This window comes from Odontesthes bonariensis, chromosome 13 (assembly GCF_027942865.1).
Source record: "Odontesthes bonariensis isolate fOdoBon6 chromosome 13, fOdoBon6.hap1, whole genome shotgun sequence".
Classification (NCBI taxonomy): domain Eukaryota; kingdom Metazoa; phylum Chordata; class Actinopteri; order Atheriniformes; family Atherinopsidae; genus Odontesthes; species Odontesthes bonariensis.
The window spans coordinates 19,820,945-19,834,621 of NC_134518.1; the positions used below are offsets into that span (position 1 = coordinate 19,820,945).

The 13,677-nt window shown below is 43.6% G+C and overlaps 1 protein-coding gene and 1 long non-coding RNA gene across 51 annotated transcripts in view; both read left to right on the plus strand.

Moving 5' to 3' along the window:
* The window catches only part of LOC142397750 (protocadherin gamma-C5-like), a 260,382-nt gene extending 255,642 nt beyond the window's left edge, over positions 1-4,740 (plus strand). For 47 of the 50 annotated variants that reach the window (XM_075481403.1, XM_075481402.1, XM_075481421.1 and 44 more), the window contains 2 exons: positions 386-483; positions 2,010-4,740. In XM_075481403.1, the coding sequence (XP_075337518.1) occupies positions 386-483; positions 2,010-2,293 (382 nt within the window). In that variant the 3' untranslated portion in view covers positions 2,294-4,740. The remainder of the gene's footprint in view (positions 1-385; positions 484-2,009) is intronic. The other 3 variants (XM_075481376.1, XM_075481378.1, XM_075481389.1) reach the window with 1 other exon arrangement.
* A 1,343-nt stretch (positions 4,741-6,083) lies between these two features.
* Positions 6,084-7,293, plus strand: LOC142397308 (uncharacterized). Its single transcript, XR_012772690.1, has 3 exons — positions 6,084-6,574; positions 6,666-6,774; positions 6,887-7,293. It is a non-coding gene; the product is annotated as an uncharacterized LOC142397308 (long non-coding RNA).
* The last annotated feature ends 6,384 nt before the right edge of the window (positions 7,294-13,677 follow it).

The window sequence follows — 13,677 nt, forward strand, 5'->3', positions numbered from 1 at the left end:
GCTGCATGTGTGACTGAGCAGACAGCTATTTCCTCTAAAGGTGGAATCATTAAATATTTAATCAGAATTACTAGACGGCTCAGTGCTCACGGTCATACTGGTGAGTGTGTGAATGTTGTACAATGAATGTGCCAATACACTTGCAGCTGAGTACAGATGTGTTTGTTCATGCCTTAATGCGAGTGTGCGTTTGTTTGAGACGCGCCCTGCTTTGTAAACTATACATCCTCCTTGTTCTTCTTGCTAAGTCCACCATCAGCTGCTTTGCTTTTAAATCATAAACCACCAACTGTCAGGACAGTGAGCTGAACACACACTCACATACACACTGTAGAGGACAATCTTCCAATTACTTACAGTAGTTCTTTTCCCATTCTTCTCACAGGGCAACTGGAGGACCTGAGGTTGCCATGGGAACCGGACCCTGGCCTCAGCCTCCGACTGAAGCTGAGCAGCTCCAGGCCCTCATGGCTGCAGCCAACGGTGAGTCCTACACCTATTCATCTTTTTCTTTCTTCCCATCAGTTTGTTCTCTCTCTTCCTAACACATTTATTTCCCCTCATGAGCGCAGAGGTGCGTGGGAAGGGGTGATTTGTGTAGCTTCCTGTTTGGTTGAAGGCCAACCAGCCAGACTTGTTCATTGATAAATTCCTCTCTGTCCACATTGATGTATCCCTCTCTGTCCACATTGATGTTTCCATGTAGTGGACATTAGCTAATAAGTACTATAGAGCCAACTACCTGCAGTTTCTCCACAGTAAAGTTAATATGTTGCAGTTACAAACACAAGAGATGTGTGTTTCCACTGTACACACACATCACATGCTCTGTGTTTTATCATAAGCAGAGCTAAAGGAACACTATGAACCGACATGATTTCCATATTCCACACTATGTGTCTATCTTTTTTTTTGCTTTTATTCTGGAGCTGCACTAAGAGTCTGGCAGACAAATAAGCATACACATAGTGAGTCACCATCAGGCTGTAACTGCAAAAGGCTTTGTAATCGCATGGAAAAGTACTCCTAATGTTGGCTAAAAGCAGGCTGAGCAAGACCAAAGGGTAAAGATGGAGGGAGAAACTTGACAAGCTTAATTGCCAAACAGACTTAAGTCATTGTTTCCAGTGTCATTTCAACACATCGTATCTCCCTCCATATCCCTATTGGACACCACTCAGGATGTTGTGTGGAATTTTTCCACTGCAGAGAAAACCAAGACAGAGACGAACGTCTGTGTCCAGAGCATGACTGCAGTCTTCATGTCAGCACAAGGTTGGATAGAATGAACAGTTGGAGCCGACAGGGAGGAGAGAACAAATAGTGACTGTGATAAACACTGAAGGTCATCTCCCCTCGCTACTGGACATCACTGTTGATAGGAACGATGCAACAATTAGGGGGAAATTTTGTCGTCCGTGTCTGTTGTGCTCTTTGAAACCCAGAACAGTTTGCTTGACATTTCTCATATGTATGTGTGTGTTTAAATAGGTTGACAGAAGCTACAGGATGGGGGAGGGAGAGCTTGTGTCTCTAGCTCTGCAATGCAGGGGCTGTGGGAGAATTATGAGCTGAGCAGCTACGTCATGCTCACACAGACACAGGGCATGCTCGATAGAGACCCAGAAACACATTCAAGCACGCTTTGTTGTCCCTTTTAAACAAAAAAAACACCCCTGCACATATTATCCTTTTTAGCAGCCATTCTGTCTCTTTTGTTCTATTGTTTTTCCACACTCAGTTTAAAGTTCAGCTCACTGCAACTTTGTGCTTGATTTTATTCGGATGTTCACACTGTATCCCCCTCCAATGAAGCACCTCATCTCTTATTGTAGCTTTACAATGAAACAACTGGTTTAATCTCCTAGTCTGACCCACTTTCATTTCACTACTTTTGTGTAACACTGTCACACTAAAACTTTCCACTTGCCTAACACGTTTCACTTCCTCCCCTCCTCTCCACTCCTTCCTCACCCCTCATCCCCCCACTCTGTCTCTCTTCCCCCCAGAAGTGAGTGAGGCTACGGCCACCCTTGGGCCCGGCACCATGGGTCTGAGCACCCGCTACAGCCCCCAGTTTACCCTGCAGCATGTGCCCGACTACCGCCAGAACGTCTACATCCCCGGAAGCACGGCCACCCTCACCTCCAACCCCCAGCAGCAGCAGGCCACGGCCCAGCAGGCCACCCAGCAGGCGCTGCCCCCGCCTCAGGCCTCGGCCCAGCCCGAGCCCCCAAAGGCCGCCCAGACCCCTGCCTCTAAGAAGAAGTCTACCAAGAAGGAGAAGAAGTAGATCTGGATGGAGAGAGGTGAAGATATGATAAAGCCGGCCTGATGTGATGAAATATTCAACCCCCCACCCCCCACCATTAGGTATCTCACTGCTCTGATGTCACTCATGATGGCCAAATATTGACATCAAGTCACTTTGTTCACATGGACGTTGTTTGTGGTTCTTTGGAAGTGTCTTCAAAGAATCCGAATGTGCTGAAGGCTGTTAGTGTTACTAACTTGTGCTGTGCTAAAGGTCAAGTATTGTTCACGTAATCTTTGTTGGTAGATAATTTGGTAGGGAATGGGGGGTTACAGTTTTTTTCTTTTTCATTTTTCTTTAAAACAAAACAAAAAAAAAAAATAAAAAAAATAAAATGAACTTGGACAAAGAGATTCAGTGTAAGGAACCTTGCTGGGATGACAAGGCTATACGCAGTGATGTATTCAGAGATGAAATGTTAATGTCTTTCATGTTGGATTTATTGTGCACTTTCCCCAAGGAGGAAAGTCTGCAAATGTAAAGTACGCTAGCCGCCATCCATTAGATTCCTCTATAAGATCAGCCTTATGGGGTCATAAAGCGTAAGGCAGTTATTTGACAGGTGTTACAAAATCTTCTGCATGCTCATTAAGGTTCAAAACACATAATAGTTTAGAGTTGCAAACTATGCATTGCAAAAGCAACGAGGAGGACATCCTAAGACTACCGTCCTCCCTCCAATCGCAGGTCAACAGAATGCACATGTAGCATTTAATTGACACAAAATGAGAATTACTTTTGTAATCATAGTTTAAAAAAAAAAAAAAAGGATGAGAATTGAATCTGATATTTTTTATGATCTGAGCATGCACCCAGAGGAAGGGCTGGCAGGGGGTGGGGGCAGCATGGCACTGTGCCACAAGCCATACTGTTCATAGAGGTGGTTTTACAGCAGAGACAACACCTTCAGATGGGGAGAGACGTGTCCCGCCGCCCTGCACCCACTGCCCACCCCTCCTCACACCCAGCTCGTGCCCTTCCCTAACCTGCTACCCTACGATGAGAGCCAAACTAAGAGAAATGCACTGTCTGTATTCTGAAGAGGAGATGATGTTGGGGTTGTAATCACTTCCGTCTGTAGGGAAACATGTAGACGTGGTTAACTTAAGTGCTTAGGAGTTTCTAGACACTTTGTAAGCCTCTAGGGCCTTGATGGAGCTTTCCCTTTCACTTTCCTGAGGTGCTGAAGAAACTTCTTGATGTGACACAATAACGTGTTTTTTTTTTCTTTGGGAAATAATGATTCAATAGCATAGAGGAGTTGTTTGTATAAGATTTAAAGTCTTTACGTTGCCATCCATCTGTCTGCCAGGCCCCTTGCCAGTTAAAACTGCATGAAAAAAAAAAGGCAGCTTGCAGGCTGGGTCCAGGGGAGTGGAAGGGGATGCGGTGAGAGGTACCTGGACTGAGGTGGCAACGTTGTATCAGCAAGGGGGTGGGAAACAACCTTGGCTCTACCCACTGAATGTACAGAGGAACCACTGTTGACCTACCCACCCTCTAAACTTTATCTAATGCACTGACCTAGGAAGAGGTCAACAGAGCCAAGCACAGTCATCCCTGTTAGTGAGGAGAAGCCACTCACACGCCGTTTGAATTCTCTCCTCCATTGAAATCAATGGGAAACCTCTCTCCGATCCTCTCACCTCTCTGCATCCACTCCCCTTTTCTGTGAGGCTCTTCCCCGCTGTAAATAAACACAAGTCCTGTTGATGGTATGAGCCAGGTGCTTGTATAGCAGGGACCACGTCCAACATTCTAAAAGCAAAAGTCCCTCTCAGCAAGGCGTGGCTTACTACTGGAATGTGTTGCATTTTGTTTTTAAAAAATACAACAACAACAACAACAACAAAACCACAGTTTGAAAAAAAAAAAAATTTAAAAAAATTTGACATGTTCCTCACCAGTTTGTGTTGCAATGTAGTAACAAAGCACCATGGAAGCCAACTAACTCTTCATTGTAAATAATTGAATTAAAGATAACTTTAGATAAGTAAACAAAGTGACACACGTAGACTAGTTAACTTGTGGTATGTGTTGCGCATATTTTTGTGTTTATTTTCTCTCTATCTTTTATCACCCTGTAAAGAAACAAGACAAAAAAAATATGGAAATATTTCTATCCTTCTGTAACCTCCTAATGTTCTTTTGCGGTGATTTTATCTTGTGCATTTGTGAAAGAATGCCTCTCATTCTCTTTCTGTCCATATGAACAAATGATTATAAATATTATATATGTGTAAGTCCGTCCGCTGCTGAATTAATACTACTCTATCCTGCTGTATTATCTTTCTTATCAAATGCTTAGCCCCCTCCCACGCTACACCCCTGTGTTACTCTCTTATTTTTATGCTAATATTTATATTGCTGTTTTATTTTCTCTTGAACACTGACATTTCAAATAAAAATAAATCATAAAAAAAATACTTACATGTGTTGTGCGTTTTAATCCTAACGTGTTTCCACAGGCTACAGCTTGAGTGTGTTAACATATTATTAATCCCATTATTTAATGAAACTCACCTGTGAGACGTAACAGCTGAAAGATGCAGTGTGCTTTGCATTAAAAACCTATAGCTCCTTTATATTATACCAGAAACTTTTGTTTAATCACTTGTTTGTTTTCATTGCCAGTTAACCAGCCAGGAAGAAAAGGCCAAATAATCGGGGCCAGCCAAATCTGTTTCAATGAAACAGCAGTTCACATGATAAATGGGATTCAAGTAATTTTGCAAAACATCACAACAGTAACCTATATTATTTAGAGAACAGAAAATTTGTCAGAAAGCAGTGAGGAAGAGTAAAATAACTCCCTCTCTGGCTTTTGCCTGAGCCACATGTTCTTTATCTTCTCTATCAAAGATTGTGGGGCCATCATAGGGATAATAGTAGCCTGCTCTGGCTCTTTGAGTCTTTCTTACACAATATTATATAACCCTATAAATAGCCCATGAGACGTCACTGAACAAAACAAAAGAAGCAGACTTTAAGTCACTGCTGCAGTTGTTGGGGGATGGAACGAGGGACTGGGAGGCTGAAGAGAAGATGTGAGTGTCCAGCTAATGCAGGTTTGATTTTTTATCTTGAGATTTGTGCCTCAGGATTACACAAGACCAGCAGTTTCAGTATGAGACTTTTCAGTGCTCTCCTTGGGGGGGTGGATAAAATGCTTTACTGCATGCTTTACTGCATTTTCATCATCTCGGGTGCAAATGCTGCTACTGCAAAGAAATGTCCCAGTTTGGGACGAATAAAGTACTTCTATTCTATTCTCTTCACTCAGTTTTGAGTATAGCACAGCAGTTTGCACAGCAGAACCTTTAACATCAATCCCTGCAGACTCAAACTCAAAATGGCCGACTACTCTCACCCTTCACTCCATGTGTTACACGGTTGCCACGGCAACTGTCAGTCCTTGCAGTGGATGCTTTTTCTCTCTTCTACACATCTTCATTACAAATCTATGAAGTGGCCATCACTGGCTGCTGCTCAGGACCTGGCAGAGCAGAGCAACCCACAGGAAGGCAAAACATATTCAGCCATTAGTCAAACCTGGCAACACAGAGAGACATATGCAGGAAACATGGCAGATCCGAGTGGAGATTATCCAACACAGAAACAAGTGGATGAGTCAGAAGTTATTAAGCACTGCGGGTTTGTCACAGTTTGGAGAGCCACAGTATGAGCACTCATTTGAGAGCTGATGTAATTCTGTAAACAATGGAAGGAAACTAACGTGTTACTCATAGAAGTGCATAATGCATCTACTATTAGGATTCGAAATAGCTTCACAGTAACTTTATCAGCTGAGGTTTATCATCCTCTGACTCACAGAGGCTCCTACTGTCCCCAAGAGTCACCCGTGTCCACAAGAGAAGACCCAACATAATTGGTAGAGTGTTATACTGATATTGCCCCCTTTGTGCCCTCCTATCTTGCTTAATTAAGCACATTCCTGCTGATTATACACTCACAGTTAAAGACGGGCAAAAAACCTCAAACTGGGGATGTATAGCAGGGTTGGCCATAGAAAAGGACAGCAGCAGACTGGAAGCTGGCAATGATCGCCTGTGTGTGGTGATAACATGACTCAGACAGGCTGGACACGAGACGGAACAGCAGGCATCATCACTTCCTGAATGAGATGTGTACATGCAAACAGGCATGTGAAAGGCCACAGGCACACTTATACTCTCTGAGGTAATGAGATGTCAGACAAGCCCACAGACGAGCCGAGGAGCAAATTTCCTGAAAAACCAGGTAATCAAATTTTCCTCAATTTTCATTACAATGCCCCCAGCATTGTAGTGGAAATTTGATAGCTAGAGAAGCTTCCTCTCTTCCATTTCAGTGAGTGAGCTGGGAACAAGGATCTAGTTTCAGACAAGGGAGGATCTGATCAGTGGGAGAATTAGGAGAGCAGGATGTGACGTCATCGGGTGCTGGTGGCGGGACAGGAAGTAAGTTTCCGCGCTTGTTTCTTAAGCTTAAGTTGTTATTTTCAATTCACAAGTCCCCCTCCCTCTTCCTCCTCCACTGACTTCCTCTCTTCTTCCTTCCCCCCTCCTGCAGCTGTCTCTGGGTCACCACATGTTGGAGGACAGAGCCCCGCTTTGTGGACATGTACACTCCAAACAAATCCAGGACAAATACCAGCTTAATCTGGACTTTAGCAGCAAATCACGATGGAATGAAACATAATGCCGTGGTCAACCTATAAAGGCATACTTAATGAAGATTAGAAATGAAAGTTTCAGAGACCTCGAAATAGACAGCAGCAGGTTAATGTGTTTTGTTTTCATGCATTACAGAGTAAAGTAGACCAATGTTCTTTGGATGGATGTACTTTTTAAAAATTAACGGAGAGAGAAAGGGGATAAAAACCTCTGTTTCTGTTGGCACACTCAGCCAGCTCTAGAAATACTCCCTGACAGTCCTGCACGCCATCAAATATCAAAAAGCATTCACTGATTAGTAAAGGGTGAAAACACGCATTCCACTGACTTCCTGTATATTCTGTAAGATCATCTTTAAGTCTCATTAAACACATAATAATCAACTAACTTCTAGCTCAATTCCCCAAAAAGTCTTTTTCATTTGTTACTTCAGTTGACAGGAATGTGCCCATGAGGCTGAGTTAACAGGGAGTGGAGTGGTCTTTGGGTTAAAAAAGAAGAGAAGACCATTGAGAAGGAGCAGTGGAGCACTGGAGCCTGAACGTTGCTACGGCTAACACTACCCTGATTTAAAGAGACACAGTAATGTGTTGGCTGCTGGCTCGGCTAAATCACAGAGATGGAGCTGTAGCAGTGTGGAAGAAGAACACAATGCTCCCTTTCAAAGCTGCAAACCCTTTTTTCTCTCCATCTGAAAAGCCCCCTCTCTACTCTTTCTCTCACTCCCTCTCGCCTCATCTCTTTTGCCAAGAGCTTTTTGCGCCTGTTTTCTCAGCTGGAAGGATGGAACTCAGACAGGAGGGAGACTGGAAGACAGGAATGAAGCTGGGAATGGCAGGCAGTGGGACAGAGAGGGGTGAATTTAGACTGGTGGAGAAATGGGGTTAAATACTTCATTGAAAAGTAGCAAGAGAAGATGAGAACTGCATCAAGGTGAGGGTCAAAGTGTGCGGCACAATCAGTGGCAGTAAAGTCATGTGACATGGTCACAATCAACAGAAAAACTCAACTGGAGCAATTCCATAAAATAATGTTTTTGTTTTTGTTTTTAGGAGATCAAAAGACTCCATCTGGTGCATCGTGGTTTGAGGGCATCCCCTACCCCCACCCTGCCTATATACACTTTCCAACACAAACACACACACACACACACACACACACACACACACACAATGAAAACAACATTCAAGCATAACCCCAATCCCTCAAGCCATAAGCAGCCCCCACACATATGCAGCTACCACACCCCCAGCACAGTGTAGAATATCTAATCCACTGCCTCCACCACTGCGGTTGTCATGGTTACGGAAAATTCTAGATTTCAGTGATGAAAGAAGGAACTGGAATCAGAGAGGAAACCAAAAAATAACACATGTAGGGAAGGAACCAATAACCATCAATGTGTCCTTAAATATTACCCCTAGAGATGTGTGTGCGTGTGTGTGTGTGTGTGTGTGTGTGAGAGAGAGAGAGAGAGAGAGAGAGAGTCAAAATCACTATTGTGCCCCATGTATTAGATTCTTTACATGCCGAAGCACTAGCTGAGGAAGTGAGTGTGAATGAGTGTGTGTGTTTCCAAAGGTCGGGACACGCCGTGAATGTGCAACCCCTCAAACATGCAGACACTGACACAGAGTCATGTCGACAGCTCAGTGCCATGGTGACAGGTGTTGCCGCGGAAATGGTGCAGCTGCTGCATGGATATTTCAGGCTAACAAGCGTGCACCATCAAGCAACTCCCCACCTCCCCACCCCTCGTCGCCCCTTTGAGCCGACACAGCCGCGCCCGATATCTGGAAGCAAGAGTGCAAACTCTGGCAGGAGTCCATCTTAAAATACTCTCTTTACACTGGATTATTGTCTAAAATTGATGTTTGATAGGAGCTATTGAGGATATTCAAAAGACGATAACAATCTGAAAAATCCTCAGGTCATAAAAGTAGAACTCACAAAATGATCCATCTTTATAATTACCAAAACAGCTAATCTCTGATGCAGAGTAGGGTTACCGTAATGTTTCCAAGGCCCTTTTTCAACAGGCAGCAGTCATTCATCACAGACAACACACATATTCAATGTCTGTGCAGATGAGTAACAACTTGCACAAAAAGATGAAAATAACCCACTTGTTGTTGCTTCTTCTACAATTCTATTTGTCATGAAGATGTGAGAGAGCATTCGTGCAGCAGCTTGTGCGGAATTACAAGAGAAGAAATCAGGAGGGAGTCCGTTTCCACATTAATGTCAAGCAGCAGTCATAAAGTTGAATCTTGAAAAATTCCAAATGTCTGTGGAATGAGCGGACTTACCACCAAAACATAAATCCACGAGAAAGGGAAAACAGCTTTGAGCAGTCAGAGCCAATCAGAACACACATGTATACACAAACACGCACAGCAGGAAATTACGAGAAAGTTGCATATTTGTGAAACACTGGGGAACATAAAACTGAGACTGAACAGATGAAATGAACAAGGGGGGCCAGGGGGATATTTCCAGAGTCATATCTCATGTTCTGACAGTAATTTGAATGTCAGCAATACTGCTGGGACAAAAAGGACTCTGTTGAATGCCAAGACCACTGGGACAGGTGTTAAACCCATCAGCAGTGGTAGACTCTTAAAAACACGGGGAATGCACTCCAGAGCCACAGGAAACAATCTCAGACTTACCAAAGGTTTACACTGACTGCCGTAACACAATAAAGAAAAAAAAGAAAAAAAACATGAAGGGAAAAGGTACACACACTTATTGATGAAAGGGGGATTCTGGTCATTATTATGCAAATGTCACAGATTTTAAGAGAAAGTCAAGAGAGCTTTGAATTAGTGATGAGAGCACGGAGACACGTTTGTTCTACTTTCTGTGCCTTTTGACGCAGTGCAGTCAGATTGTGCACAACTTCTCGATACAGCTCATTGTCTCATTTGGATATCTGCATGAATCATGACCAGCTTGTTTGCATGAATGTGTGTCTGTGTGTGCATCAGGCAGAGAAAACAACCCTCCAAGAGGATTCATTATAAAACACCGTAGGATATTGTGAGAAATGAGGAGAAAAGAGGAGGGGGGGGGGGCCAGATCCAGTGCCCTAATTCACTGTTCTCATGGTACGTCACTCTCCATCCCTCCCTACTCCCCTTCAGTGTCTTTGTTCTCTGTCTTACATGTTGTTGTTTTTTCCCTGCAATTTTTTTCAGTGCACAAAACTCGTTTACTTGCTCAAAATCCTCTCATCCCCTCATTCTTTTGTTACCATCTCTGCCTCCATTTCCTCGTCTCTCCTTTGTTAGCCCAGATAAGCAGACTTTGCTTTAAATAACATGAAGGTTTGTCAGTCTCCCTTTGTGACCTCGCCTTTCCTCCATTCATCTCTTCCTTTGCTCCTCTCCTCTTTTCATGACCTCTGTTTTTCCATCCGACAGGCCAGTGGAAGTCCAGAGAGCAGTTAGTGTCACTCATCCGTCTGTGTCCATAAAACTCAAATATTCATGTGCCCGCTACGCGCCATGCAACAGCAGATGATGTCGGCTAGTGGAAGACTCTCAGTTTCCATGGCAACCTTCACCATCCACTCCCCCTCCCCTCCTCGCCTGACTCAGTTGAGTAGTATAGGGAGGGGTGTCGACGGCCACTTCCCTGGAAACATGTTGCAAGCAAGGCAGACATGTTGGCATCCCAGGGAGTAGATCACCAGAACATGAGAGAGCAGGAAGTGGGGAAGGGGAGGAAAAGGACAAACTACAAATGATTCATGTAAAGGAAAGCAGAAGACAAAAGGGAAAAGGCAGAGTGTTGGTGGTTATGCATCAAAAGACAAAACAATAAACATCTGTCCACAGAAGTCAGCTCCAAGACGAGTCTCCCCCCGTCTTTCTTTGTTCTTACTCAGACGCCTCACACGTAGAGAAGCAGCCCACCACACTGACTGTAAGCTGCTTACTATAATGCAGCTGCACAAAGGGCTCTAATAAGTCTCCTTTACTCCCCAGCCTGCCCGAGAGTCTGAATTATGGATCAGAATGTGGCAGACTGCCCCCTGCCCTCATGTTCTTCTTTCTCTGAACCTTTACTTTCTGCAGGACTACATCTCCAGATTAGATTTAAATGGAGCTCTTGACCCATCTGTCCTTTACGCTATCACCACTGAAGTGTATTTCAGCCTGACTGCATGTTCAGCTGTAACGGTCCTCCATCTCTCTTTACTTGTTGTTTACAGGCCTGATCTTTTCTCCTTGTCGCCTCTGCTCTACATCATGCCTGACTGAGCATCATCGGCGGTGTTTATTGCCCTCTGTCAAAGATGCGCTGCCTTTTCAGCTGCAGCTTTGTGCCCATATCTGTGTTCTCTCTCCGTTTGTGTGACACAAAGAAGCGAAAGGAAAGTATAGAGGAGGTGAGGGTTGAAAAGGATTAAAATAAAGAAAGAAAAAGTAGAGACAGAGACATGCAACAGGAAACGGTGAGTTAGAGCAGAGAGAGGTGAAGAAAGCAGATGAGACAGGCAGGGAGGGGAAAATCAAGGAAATCGGGTGATATTTGCTAGCAGGAGGTAAGTGTAACCATGGTTACCAGTCAAAGGAGTGACGTCATTGCCTCTAATAGGTGGTTGGCATAATGGTGGCCTTTTTCAGGAGTCTTTCTTCACCATCAGCAGGTTGTCTGAAGTCAGGAGCAGAATGGGGTCAAACATGTGAATCAGTGTGTAAATTTGAAGTTGTTTGCTTAATTTAGTCTTTATAGGTTATTTAGTTTTTATATAGACAATACATTGTCTTTAGGAGTGTTAGGCTGTGTAAATCATAAACTGAGAGATAGTATGATAGTTGTGTCTCTGAAGTTTCCCTCTTGCTCTTTTCATATTCATCACACACGGGACTGCTGGACTGCTGTGATGAATCTCCTTCTGCATTTTGTTTTTGCAAATGTATTCATGTTTTAAACTGCAGCAAACAAAAGGGACTACTTTCAATTTTGAACCAGTTGAACTTTCTGCTATTTTAAACTGCTGCAGGGTCCAGTCAGCAATCCAAACTGATCACACTGCTCCAGTCAGTCGCTGCAGGCTGGATTCAATTATTTGTAATCTTCTATGATAAATGGCTCAAGCAGGTTACTGATTTTTTAAAAAACTATTTAACTTCAGCCTTAAAGAAAAGCATGTGTGCATGTGCTGATTTGCGATCACAAAAGTTGACATGAACGATATGACTCACTTGAACAACAGCACAAATGTCCACGTAAATAAACTTTAAAAAAGAGAGAGACTGACAACAACAACAAAAAAAGACAGTTGAAAGCAACTCAGCTTGGATCCAACTAAAGAGAAAAATCAGTGTGCGGTTCGAGGATTGGAAGCAGAAATGTTGTAAGATGTTCAACTTCCTTGTGTCGGCTCCGTTTGACCCCTAAATGTCACTGCTGATGTAAACTGGTTATCTTCATCTCAAGCCGACTCTCTTGAGACGGGCACAGACACACACACACACACCAATGGAAGAAATGTAAGTCCAACATACATATACACCACACCCACAAATCCACTGCACTCAGAGGCAATCAGACTGCTGCGGGCTCAGCTAATGTAGGTCAATTGACTGACATGTCCTCTACCTCCACCAATATGTATGGACATATAGGGGGCAGAAGGGAGAGGCAGGAGCACACACATTTAAAAACACTAAGAAGAACACTAAGAAACTCTCTTGATTTTAATTGCCTCTACCACAATGACACGAAAATGTGACCAGCTACAACAAAACGTACCATCTGATGCATGTAAACATAAACATGCAGTAAACAAACCAAATGATCTCATGAAGTAGGTCAGGGGCTCAGATCCTTGTGATTAGAGCCTGACTGGTCCCAATAGAAGCAACAGCCCTGAGGGTTTCCATGTTAATAACAGCGTAATTTCAATTTCTTCACATTGAGTTTTTGTTTCACAAAGGCTGTCTGTCTGCACAGTCTCTTTTTCTCTGCCCTACAGAAGCAAGTGCTTATCTCAGTCCAAGAAAGGACCTCAGGGCAAAACCACATCACCAAAAACCAGGACAGAAGAACACTGTGAGTTTGGGATCTTGAGGGGAAGGAAAATATGTCTTTACTGTCTTTTTTCAAACCACAAACGTTCGGTATTAGCAACACAACATCGCCACTATTCCAGCAATGCAGCACAAACCCCTTCAGAATAAAGTTGTCTTTGAAATTCTCAAATTCTATTTTAGTGACTAACTGCCAACTAAAAAGAGCAGAAAGATTTGAGTCTGCCGATTCTGACATGTGACTGCACACAGTCAATTTTACACAAACATTATCCACAATGCAGGCCTATTCTGGTCACATTAGCACATTGTCAGAACCGTCAACAACCAAGAGCCACGGCTCGCGCTCAGCATGGCTGTGGGTCGTCAACTTCTCACCATAAGCTGTGCGTGCTTGCTATCAAATGTCAAGTTTATTGTGTCCACTCGGTTACTGACATCTGCACCAGCACAAATGTTTATTTCAGCATCAAACAATCTACTCATATCCCCACCATTAGTATTCGTTTGCATCATATCTGTGGAATTTGTAGATTTTCCCGTCTGTCTGTGTGAGAAAAAGGCACAGAGAGCACTGTGAGCATGCATGTGGCTGCGTAACCTCTGGTGCTTATTGATATTCTGTTCGCATCAGCCTTCATCA